At 36.0% G+C, this 12,999-nt stretch overlaps 1 protein-coding gene across 1 annotated transcript; it reads left to right on the top strand.

The window, feature by feature from the left end:
• Window positions 1-295: 295 nt before the first annotated feature.
• DSG4 (desmoglein 4) lies at window positions 296-12,819 on the top strand (the record flags this gene model as incomplete). Its single annotated transcript, XM_010181744.1, has 11 exons — window positions 296-343; window positions 6,845-6,880; window positions 7,561-7,689; window positions 8,346-8,501; window positions 8,647-8,794; window positions 9,691-9,854; window positions 10,107-10,241; window positions 10,775-10,960; window positions 11,148-11,413; window positions 12,310-12,452; window positions 12,601-12,819. Coding segments are annotated over exons 1-11 (1,630 nt in total), but the record flags the coding sequence as incomplete, so codon positions are not given.
• Window positions 12,820-12,999: the final 180 nt, after the last annotated feature.

The following is a 12,999-nucleotide window of genomic DNA, read 5'->3' on the forward strand; positions in this document are numbered from 1 at the left end:
GTTTCAGTGCAATAAGAATTAAGGTGTGTCTCTTAGCTTTTACCTGTGAGCAATAATGATGTTGTCAAGCATTACAGGTGAGACCAGCCCAGGATTTTGGGGTGGGGAAAGACACTCTGTTATACAGCATCTTCGGCGCTTCCCTCAGAGGGAGGCAGAGCCACCTTGACGAGCTGAGTAGAAGGACAGATACCGAGTGGCTTTTTAAGTAGACACCAGAGTTGGGGGGGGAGGGGAAAAGGAACGAGCTTGTAACCATAATTCAGTTGGACTTGTACCCAAGAAGTCAGATGCCATGGATTGGCTCCCTCACCGAAAGGCTGCTTTTCTGTTCCTTTTACTGGTAAGTCAGATTTTAAAATAATATTTGTAAACTCTGATTATGCCAGTTGAGTCTTCCTCAGCAAAGCATTTAATTTTACGGTGTAAACTACTCCCTCCAAAAAATTTTGTGAAATTTAGCATAAAAAAACAAAGTTGTGCTTATTTTAAACTGCACTTATGAAGATTCTATACAAATAATTTAGATTTTCATTATGTGCTGAGAAATGCTTCCTTTGATTTTTACTTTCTGCAGTTTGTTATTGTTTAGTATGTCAATTTCTGCATTTAATGCATGACTTCTCAGGTGATTGTTGTCTGTGGCTACTATTTAAGGAGTTACTGTTATTAACAAAAGTCTTATTGGTATAAAAATCTTAATAACTTCACTGGATATAGTTTGGCTCTATGTATATATTTTTATCTGTTGAGGGAATATGAAGAGCAAATCTCTTTTTCTAAACTGATTAGAAAGAGCACTTCAGAGCTGACAAAATCCTGTGGCTATATTCAAGAGAAAAACATGAAACATAGTGAAGACCTTAGCTGATTAAAAATCAAGACTTGGCCTATTATTTCACATTTCAAAGAATTTCTGTTTTGTAGTGCATTAGTGTCTGAGCCACCATGTGCTAAGCAAGTGAATGCATGATGAAAGTGTCTCTCTTTGGGTTTGTTTTTCTCACTATGAGAGGAAAGTTGTGGCTGTGGTTAAGAGGCATAGTTGTACAATGCGTCCATCAAGGCATACAAATTTTTCAGAAAGGGCTTAAAAGAATTATGGAGGTCCTTCTACTCCTGCAATCTGATTTTTGCATGGATTATTTTTACTCACCTGTGCTGCTCTTCTGAAATCAGGTAGAGGTTTATGGCCCTGAATACTGAAAAGAGTAGGATTTCTATAATAGTAATGACCTTCTGTGGTGTTCACACGATTTTGTTTTACACAATGTATTAGTAAGCATAAATTTTTGTTAACGTCTTGTTACTGACCTGTTTAGAAATGTTACAGTCTGAAACAAAGTGTTTGTTGTTATAGAATATGAGATCCTAAGACTTACTGTTAAAAGATAATGCATAAATTTTAGGTGACAGCTCTGCAGTCAGTAAAGCAGAACTAACCAACACAGGGAAGCTGCCAAGAAAACGACGACAAAATTTGGCAAAAGCAAGTTATAGTGAGGATGAGTTTCGGCTTGTTTAATGCAGCGCAGAGGTGTCTGAGACTGGCATGCTGCACACTACACCAACACTTCTTCATTTTCATGTAGCATTAGTGACTATTTGTTTTAATCAGTTACCTGGTGATGCATGCTCCTGATGTGTCAAAGTTCAAAAAAAAGTTGAATGTACTGTAATTAAGATCTGTCCATTCAAAAGAGATTTTACTCCTTTCTCTTCTCTCAGAAACCTGGAGCCATTTTCATTCTTTCAGTAGATTATTGTTACAATTGTGACTGATGCACGATATGTGTTGGGTCAGGAAAAAGGAGCAATTGTGAAAACTGCCATTATGTTTTGATGACTATCAAATATTTGAACTTTTACTACCCAGAGGAAACAACCGTTGTTCTTACTATGCATTCTTCTGCACACCAGTGTTAGTTGTGGCCTGCACATCTTAATAGCAACTTTCAGCACTTCATAGAAAGCTGACAAAAAACCTGTAGATATTAAATATATTATAAATTATGTATCCAATTTTAGTGTGCTCTGAGAAATAGTCTTGGTTTTCAGCTTGATTAATCTTCCATAAAAAAAACCCTGTCTGAACAGTGTGTCTGGTTAGTATATTGTTAATAAGTTGTATCAAATAAAATTGCTGTGGAGTTACACATACTTTAATATACTACACTTTCAAAAAAATAAAACTTACCAGCCCTGAAATGAATAATTTTCTATATGCATTTCACCATTGGTGGGACTGATTCTGCAACCCTTGTTCATGTGACTTCAAAGGCGTTATTCTCATGAGTAAGGGAGTTCTGTTTGTGATACTTGCGCAGACACGTTTTATGGAAATAGCCTGTTTGATCAGGTATGACTCTTCTCCTTCCAGCTATCATGTGACATCTAATAATTGTAAATCCACCACATCTTTTATATGCACTTGTGTCTGGCTACATTTTCCCATGTGTTATCTACGCTTCATTTTTTTTTCCAGTTGTTAGGCTGTGGTTACACCTCCTACTCATAACTTGGTTGCACATAAAAATATTAAAGGGCCAAATCCTTTCCTTGCATATGCATATGAAACATCTGCCAGGATGTAGCCAGGAACCTGCAGGTTTTTCTGCCAAATAAATTTATTGTAGAAATAGAAACTGAACCAATTCTGCATTCAGGAATTATCACCTAAGATTAGGTTCCTAAGTCTGCAGTTTTACATCCCTCAATAAAAATGGCCCCCTAAACAAACATGCATTTTCAGCTAGAGCACTCTAAGCTATATTAGAATTCAGTTTTTATTGAGGAGATTTACTGAGAAGACTTAGCATGACTAATTTGAAAAACTCTAATTTGAATTATAATGGCATACACCCTGTACTGGAATTACTTTTCTGTTCATTTTTTCTAATGCTTAAGCTCAGTTACTGTATGGAAATTCATTATTTCTGTATGACACAGAAGAACAGAAAAAATCTTGGTGGAAACTTTCCCACAGTGGTCAATTCTTTGAATAAATATATTTTAAAATAAATAAAACTTTGGAATACATTATTCTGACTGACATGAGCATTGTCATACTTCTGCTGAAATAGCAATGGATTGTCCATTCCTGGTGCAATACAAAATCTTGATGCCAGTTGCTAGCACAGGAAGCAATAGAAACACCTGACTTCTGAAGAATTAGAAAACAAAATGCCAGAAAAATCATTCTGAAAAACCTCCCCTCTAAATTGGAAGAAGCAGATTCATTAGTGGCCTACAAAAATGAGAGATATAGACAAAAAAACGCATTCATGTTTCAATTTAAAAGTGATCAAATGGCTTCTTTTTAAAAAAAAGGTTTTGTCTTATGTTCCAACTCTGCTTCTCATTATTTCATATGCACCAGATTATCCTTTTTTAAAAAGATGCAGAATGAATAAAGGGAAGGGTTTGTTATTTCAGCCCTGTACTAGTCAGAGCTTTGGCTGAGTAAGAAAGATGTAAAAGTCCCAAAATGCTGACACAACTAGAGCTATCATGGCACCCTGATGACTAATATAATATGTGTGAGTTCTCAAGACTCCTCCCATCCAGGCCAATAACAATACGGCTGTTGACTTCAAAGAGAGAGAAGCAGATCCAACATGAATAATGCTGGGAAGATGTTAAAGGCGTGTTCGATCATTTAGACTTGAGTAGGTGGAGGAGGGAGGACTCCATAATTGCGTATAATATTGCTTGGCAGTCAATTAATGATTAGTTAATTCTTGTTTTTAAATTGCTTTGAAGGTGCAAAGAACCATCCTATGGGCCTAATTCAATTCCCAGATACATCAGAATAAATCCAGAATAACTCCAGTGTGATTTGAAGACATCACTTTGGACAGAAGGTTCAGGCTCTGCATCATTACAACAGAAGACAAGCTTTCAGACAGGCCACTGTGCAAATTACAGTCACCATAAACATGATTGCTGCCTGCACCTGTCCCAACCCCAACCAGTAACAGCTTGTGCAATAAGCCACTAGCTTCTCTGCAGGGTTTCCATTTTTTCACAGTCTCTCAGAGACTAACAGGACAGCAAATGTGGAAAGCATTTTGATCAGCTTGCCTACCCCAAGGTCCTCAGGATGCATCTCACACATTTCAGTGGCTCCTATTGCTTTAATTATCATTAATCACTGAATCTACAGAAAGTACATCATGTAGAGGCTCAGATACTAGTTTAGAAGGGAAATTTGTTCACTACCTAGAAGTATGCTGGAGTTAGCTGCTAGGAGACAGTACTTCTTTGCTGGAAATAGCACTAGAAAAAAAATGTTTGCAACACAGAGATATTAGAAACAGAAAACTGCAGTGGGGAGAACCTGGTGACGGTGGAGAACGGGAAAACATTGGTTGAGAAGGCAGAGGAACCACTATCCTTCGATCAGGTTGGATAGATGTCACTCCAGAACTGTTGAGGTTTACCTGGTGAATTGGACAATTTTGTCTGGTGTCTGCCAGCCCTCCTTCCTATAACACAGCAGTAACTGAGACATACCAAATGCACATATCAGGTTCTTCAGATCACCCTTTTCAGATAACATCACAAACTGTACTAAGGACTTTGTATTCAAAACCATCAAGACTTTTTTCAGGTTACTCCATTAGCAACATGTAGAAGAACAGGTTTTTCCTTAGTCAGCATGGGACAACTGTGGAAATACGGGGCCTAAATTTACAATCCCTGGTGTTACTGATGAACAAATTCCTGACGTACCCATTATTGGTGCTCAGAAACAAAGCATGAAACTCCAGTGTAAAATGTATATTCCTCACTGCTTGTAAACAGAACTCGCTATAGACGGAGAGCAAGTGCTTTATGAATATTCATGTCCTAAAAGAACAGAAATATTTGCAGGCATAAATCTTACATCAGAGATACTCAATGCAGTTTTTCAGTTAGGCCTGCTGTGTGTGAGTGACATAGCTGGATGTGAGATACTAGTTTCACTGTTAAATAACATTATGGGCCCGAGGATGCAGACAGCAGACAAGATTCACTAATATTGCACTGGGATGCCTGTATCCATACTTTTCTGGGTCAAGACAATTGCTTGTGTGCCAGAAGGGATCTCAGCCTAAGGGTGGAGAGGATTTCACTGCAGTCACCAAAAGAGGCTCTGCTCTGCCTGTGGGATCAACTGATAAGAAATATTGAACCAGTGCTATTTCTGGTAGACTTCATCACTCAGCTTCTCTGGTGAGGGTGTGATCTGCCACTTCTACTCACCCATGATTATCCAAGCTCTGAGGGGGATCACAAAAGGACAGGCCTGAGCTTCCAACTGGGCTTAAAAACCCCCACAGTTTAAATGGAGTCTGACTTTATACCTTCTCTGATATGAGCAATGTTTGCACATGAATTTGAACCCCATTCTACATTTTAATAGATTCAAATATTCACCAAGACATAAACTCAGATTAAAAAAGGTATTTATGTTTTAGCACAACATGAACAAATTGTAATGATTTTCCTGCAGAGTACTTTTCTTAACCATTTATTGTTAATAGCTTGCACAAAGAAAAAAGAATAAAAAACCCTACTCCATGAATAGTCTGATAAATTCGAAGGTACTATGCATACCAAATGGGCAAATCCACAGTCTAAATTCTCTCACTCAGAAGCAGATTAGGGCAGCCATTATGTGCTGAGGTCTCAGGGAATGTTCTGGGCAAGATTAGATCATTGGAGACATTCCTTTGTAAATGACAGATGGTGGAGAGGTAAAATGGGGGAAAGGGAGGAGTGAGAGGAAGGAGAGTGAAGCTGCTGTTCATAGATCTTCTGCATGTAATAGGTTGTTTTAACATGAAGTAAGTGTGAAAACATCTGTGCCAATCTTCCAGCCTTGAATAATAAATAATAAATAATAAATTTGAAGTGAGGAAAGTCCCATGAGGTAAAGCTGCTATAGAGAAAAAGATTATCCAAGTGTAACTGACATAAAAATGCTGCAAATCCCGTATTCTTCATCCTTTATTGTCTGAAGAGAGTAGAGGCAGGTCCTAAATCCAAAAGAGATGCTCTGAAGAGGTACATTTTCCAAGTGAACTTCATTTTCACACCTTATTTAGGAACAAGTTTAATTAAACTGTGCCTTCTTTTAAGTTATGCTAATCAAGAAATTGAAAATTCTCTACTATTTTAATTTTAAAGCCATTACATATTGCATCTGATTCTGCCACCTTCATTTACTCAAGACTTTGGTTGCATAGTTAGACCTCAAATCAAAGCCCACTGCACTCTAGAGAAATCTGCCTGATGACTGCAGTTGGCTTTCCATCTTATATTGAATCTCTTCAACCTCAGTGGGAAGTTTCAAGAAAACATTTTCATTCTTTTTGGTTAAACTACATAGTGAAGTACTCCGGGTCTACTGTAGACTTTCTAAAAAAGAAAAAAAAAAAATAAAGAATAAAAATTTTACAATAAATAAATATTCCTTTTCTAGTTTCCTTGACATACTTTTTAATAACAACACTTGCAAACACTTCTCTCTTCAGTTGAGTTGTTACAACCTAAAAATCTGTGTGAAAGATGTATTTTGAAATTTGCTATGTCACATGCATTCAAACTCAAAGTCCTGCCTTGAAAGATAGAATTTATTTTGAAGATGTTAACTGTCAAGGAATTCAAGTGATGGATATAGAACAAAATGAGTTGCAGACTCATTTATGGAAAACCTGTAGCTACCGCCTAGATAGGCTGCTGCAATTGACTTAAGTACTTCTCTTGTCATGCAGTATAGCAATGTATGGCAGTTGGGTGTTATTTACTGTATTTTGCCCTGTATTTTTACATGACAATCTTCTCATTGTTCTTGCAGGTACTCTTGGATTTCAGCACAGGATTTCATGTCGAGGTAATATGGATATGGTGATAGGACAAGGGGAAATGGCTTCAAGTTCTGCCAAGGGAGGTTCAGGTTGGATATTAGAAGGAATTTCTTTACTGAAAGTGTTGTCAAGGACTGGAACAGGCTGCCCAGGGAGGTGGTTGAGTCACCATCCCTGGAGGGGTTTAAAAGATGAGTAGATGTCATGCTTAGGGACATAGTCTAGTGGCAGACTTAGTAGGTCTGGATCGATGGCTGGACTCAATGATCTTGAAGGTCTCCTCCAACAGAAACCATTCTATGATTCTATGATCCTATGACTCTATGATTCTATATATAGTTCTTTAGAAACTGATTTTCTGATCAAATGAAATGTAACTAATGCAAAAATGAAATGGAAAATACTGAACTAAGACATTTCTGGACTTGAAGATTGAAAATATATTTAAATATTAAACAATTGCAGGTAATAACCTGCTCACCCTCTCAAGAGAAATTCTCCTGAACCTAAATGAGTATCACATACACAGGAATAATTTTAAAGTACATATGTAAAAGTCTTAGAGTTTTGGACTTGCAGACATATAAAAAAGCACATGATCAATAAAAATCACGTTTCTCCTTATTGCTGATAGTTCTAAATGTCTGTATTAATTTAAAATGGATTGAGATTACTAGATGTATGATACTTGAACTCTCTGTCAAAGGTAAAAGAATGGGATGACAATGGAATGGCAAGATGGAGAACCTTCAGAAGACAAAAACGTGAATGGATCAAATTTGCTGCAGCTTGTAGAGAAGGAGAAGATAATTCTAAGAGGAATCCAATTGCCAGAGTAAGTAGAAAGAAAAATGAATTTTCACTGACAAGGAAGTTTTTCTAAAGACAGACTGATAAAAGCAGAGAGATTTAAAAGTACATTTGCTTAGAGTTGTCGAAGCAAGGAATGTAGAATAAAAGAAAGATGATGCAGTATTTCCATCTCTGCTGAGACAGTCTCATAAGGTAAACCACCATGGATGCTGAGGTGTTACCAAAGACTTCCTAGAACATTGCCATCAATCTACTTCCTAGACAGCTGCAACAATAGCCTCTCTCTCATCTGTGTACTATATTGCAATATTTTTATTTTCTCTCTCACCCCGGGAAGTTATACGATAGTGCATGACTTCTGTGGGCAACTGAGCAAAGATGTCTTCCTATCCTCTCACCATGACTGTACCCTTACTGAGTTTCAGCCACAAGTGTAATACTCTTGGAAGTTTCTCTCTCCACTTCCCTGCCAGAAGATTTAAGAGAAATAGGAAACCTGTCCAACACTTAAGGGGAGATGGATGCCTAGGCTGACATTGTTTCTGTCAATTGAACCTTGTGATGTGTGGTTGAGAAACTGAAATTATATATAATTTTTTACATAAACTAATAATAGTAAAAAAGCCCTGCAGATGCCCTCAGTAAACTGGCATCAATTATTATTATCTATTATTGTAGATCCGATCAGATTGTGAAGAAAATCATCCAATCACATACAGCATCTCTGGAGTTGGAATTGATCGTGCTCCCTATGGAATATTTGTTGTTAATCCAAGAACAGGAGAAATTAATATAACATCAATAGTGGATAGGGAAGTAACTCCAGTATTTGTTGTAAGTACTCCCCTTTTTCTTTTACCTTTATAATGATGGATCCAGGGTGGGACAGAGAGAGCAGAAGGAGACAAATTAATTTATTTTGCATTGTTATTTTGTTTACTTCAATTTGGTTTTAAAACAAGTAAATCTCTTTATCTAGATACGTTGCTTTGCTAAACACTCAATGACGGGTGAAGATATGGAACAACCTCTTGAGCTTCGAGTCAGAGTTCTGGATATAAATGATAACCCTCCTGTATTTTCACAAACTGTATTTACAGGATCTATTGAAGAAAACAATATGGATAGTAAGTAACTATGTTATGTCTATGATAGTATAGCAAGTGAAGCTTCCAGAATACAGTTACTGTAAAACTTGGATGTTCATTCTACTTTTTCTTAGGCATTCACATATATTGGCCAGGGCTATCACAGAGGAAGGAGCTGCAGATGCATCTCCAAGTGCTACTTGAGCCAGGGCCTGAGCTCACTGCCTAAAATTACACTGTGATGCTTTCTTGTCCCTTTCCTCTTGCACATGAATGCTGAATGTTCCAGTTTCTAACCATATCAACATGCAAATTCTTTCAGATGTGAAAATTTAAAATAAATCAGTTCATTCCTTCTCATTTAAAAAGATTAACATTACACCTACACTGATTTCTTTGAGGGTATATAAAATATTTTTTCCCATTTTTTCTATTTCAAATATTTGTAGCCTGAGTATTACAGTTGCAGTAGAATATTAGTAAATAAACCCTTACTTAAACCACTAAAATGGTTCTTTTTACCAAAAATACAGCAATCAACATTAGACATGCAAATATCACTGAGCAATGGTGCCTAATGCTAATTTTCTACTCCTAGAAATTCTCATTTAAAACTGTGGAGATCTCTTACATAAATATCTACAGTCTCAGTACTTACTGCTTTTACAAAGTCCCTATGGTGACTTAAAGTTCAGCGAAAATCTGCATTACTCCATCTGACCTTAATTTTTAATGCATTTACGTAATGCAGTAATGAGTATTCAGTCAGAATTAGTACCAGAAAACTAAACTTTTGGTTTTCTTTGTAAATGTCAATGAATAGGTAGCATTTTATAATATTTACACCCCAACACTTAGCACTGTCTTGACAAGTTGTTTGGAGGGCTAAAACAGATTTTCTGATTTGTTTTTTAATTATTAATTTTTATTTTTAGATACACTGGTGATGAAAATAATTGCAACAGATGCAGATGAACCTAATCACTTGAATTCTAAAATTGCCTTCAAGATAGAGAGTCAGGAACCTTCAGGTCCACCCATGTTCATTATGAACAAATACACTGGAGAACTCCATCTTGCAAATTATCTTGACAGAGAGGTAACATTTTCCTTCCTAAAGTTAAATAACATGATGTCATGGTGTATATGTGTTATGGGAGGGTGGGGAAGGAAAGAGAAAAGGCTTTCATTTTTACAAAAATTCAGCGAGAAATGTATTTTTTCTATATGTTACAATGAAATGTCTAAGGCAAATTTCTGCATTAGGAAACAGTAGTGAGACATGAGTATTTGTAATGTTTAAGACATACAGGTGGTCCTTCTAACATGCTAATTTCTCTTTCTGTGGCAGCAACATAGTAGTTACACTCTCACTGTGAAGGCGTCAGACCGGGATGGAGCCGCAGATGGAATATCATCTCTCTGTAGCTGTAATGTTAAAGTTATTGATGTCAATGACAACTTTCCAACTCTTGCTCAAAGCTCTGTAAGTTTTTAGTACCAAAAGCAACATCACTGTTTTGAAACTCAGCTGATAACCAAGACCTTACTAACCCATAGAGTGCTTTGGTGTTTGCCCCATGGGATTAACAGGGTTGTTTCCTCAAAGTGTGCTCAAATTGCTTGTGCACCAATTTTGATAAAATACACATGGATTATTTTTGTATTCAGAAAAGTCAATCCTGACACTGACTTCTCTCTATTCAAAGAAATCCAGTCATTCAGCTGTCCAAACCCATGCAATACAGACAGATTTCACAGATTAACCCAGTCTTTGTATGACCTTTTCTTATAGAAAGCACAAATCCATTTCCTCTGAGCTGCCTCTGCAAGCACTTGAAGTGATACAGCTCTTCAGATCTGCAACTAGAATCACAATTTAACCTGAACACACAATTTTTATTAAATTGGCATGGACTGTGGGTAGGACCTCCTTCTGAAGAATCTCTGCAGTCACCTGTGTTTTCCTCACATTATGTATTTTAGTGTTTGCTAATAGGTATTTATTTGTCATCCCAGTTTTCAGCAAGTATTTCAGAAAATTCACTCAGTTCAGAACTGCTACGAATACAAGCTCTGGATGCTGACGAAGAGTTTTCAGACAATTGGTTAGCAGAGTTTTTCTTTATATCCGGTAATGAAGATAACTGCTTTGAAATTGTTACAGATCGAGCTACAAATCAAGGAATCCTTAGAGTAATTAAGGTATGGATAAATATTGTGATTCAACTGTTGAAAGAATAATCTTAAAATAGTTTTAATTAATTGTTAAAAAAATAAACAAGCAGTAAAACCACTGTCACTGTCACTCAACCATTTAAAATATAAATTATTTAAATAAAATTAAAGGAACTTTTATTTATTATCTGGTTCTCTGTGGTTTATCTTTTAGGAACTGAACTATGAACTTCGCCAATCTCACTCAGTGATGATAGGTGTCAGAAATGTAGCTCCCTTCCACCACTCTGTTGCACGTGACTTCCAAGTGTCTGGAACACCCCTCGTAGTAACAGTAATGAATGTGATTGAACCTCCAGTGTTTGAACCAGATACACTTATGATTACTATATCAGATTCAGAAAGCAGAAAATCGAATTATATAGTGGCAACTTACAGAGCCACAGATGTGGACATGGGAGATTTTGCAAACAATGTTAGGTAAGCTCTGCTTTGCTTAACTATGTAGATGGAATAAGTGTTTTAATTAAGTTTTCAATGGGATGAAGAACAGGTATTTTAAAGGGTGTTTTAAAAAAAAACTTTAAAAATGTTAATAGATTACCAATAGAATAATAGTAATGGAACAGTATACTCTTCGACCCAGAAACATTGCTTTTGTTTGCTTACCCACTTTCCTTAGCTTTATGCACAAGACAAAGAAAATATAACTTTTAAACCAAGCTTTAACTTAAATAAATCAGAACAGTTGGGTTTTTTTCTAACCTAGCCTAATAATATTTTTTTCTTGAAAAGTTTGCTACAAACAGGGAATTTGTTATCATCTCTAAAAAAGTAAGCAGAAAACCCCAATGATGAAAGAAGTCGCTAACAGCTCATTCTATAGTAAAAAAAAAAATTAAAAATCGATATTTACTTCTGCTGAAATTAATGATAATTAATGGGATCATAATTTGCTTTTTAATGTATGTATAAGTAAATGCATCCAATTTACAAAGATTTGAAAAGTTTTCATAAATCAGAAAAATATGTTACCATTTTACAACTGTAGAATGTTATGGGATGAGCTGTGGAATTAACTACTGATATTATCAAGAGTTCTAGTAAACATTTACAGGATCCAGAAAGATTTTAGTTTTAGACCATACCACTGTCAAAATATAATGGACTTTTACTTTTTTACTTTATTCCTAATTGTTTTTCTGGTCTTCATCTTTTGAAGTCTACAGGAATTTTGCTTGAAGAAGGTGAAATGCAATAGGACCTAGCCCAGCCTAAAGAAAAATATTCAAAAGTGACAAATATTATTTGCAAAATGAACATGTAATACATATATTCATAACATAATGCTAAGTATTTTTACTTCACAAATACAGATATAGAATGGGACGTGACCCAGATACCTGGTTCAGAATCAATCAAAACACTGGTGAAATCACACTGAACAAAATCATTGACTGGAAATCAACCTATGTAATGAATGGGCAGTATAGAGCAGAGGTTCTGGCTATCACCAGAGGTAAGAAAGTAGATAACATTTTCTGAAACAAAACTCTATTTTTTCCAGATTTCTCTCCGTGTTTTTTCTAGTTTTCCCATCTGAACTATAGTGTCAATAATTATAGTGTCAATATTCCCTCCTAACCAGAAATATCTTATTTTCACAGGGGTTCCTCAATATACTGCTACTGGCACCATTGTGGTTTCAATGCGAGACATCAATGACAATTGCCCAAATATTAATACTGAATTAAGGAAAGTATGTATGCATTCCCCATCAGTGATTATCACAGCAAAGGATAGGGATGGTGGTCTATACGGTTCCCCTTTTACATTCAGCATACATGGTGAACCTCAAACTACATGGATTATCAGATCAATAAATGGTAAATTAACCTACATTTTATAACAGAATAAACCATAGTAATAAACTCTTATCTAAGACAACAGATTAAGATAAACTTTTAATAACAAAACAGCTATTACAATCTATTCTAATCTCACTTAAATGTGTTTTTATGTTCATATGAATCCAAGAAGTTGTTCTGGATTTGCAGATATATATA

Source organism: Mesitornis unicolor, unplaced genomic scaffold (genome assembly GCF_000695765.1).
Source record: "Mesitornis unicolor isolate BGI_N332 unplaced genomic scaffold, ASM69576v1 scaffold54553, whole genome shotgun sequence".
Lineage (NCBI taxonomy): Eukaryota > Metazoa > Chordata > Aves > Mesitornithiformes > Mesitornithidae > Mesitornis > Mesitornis unicolor.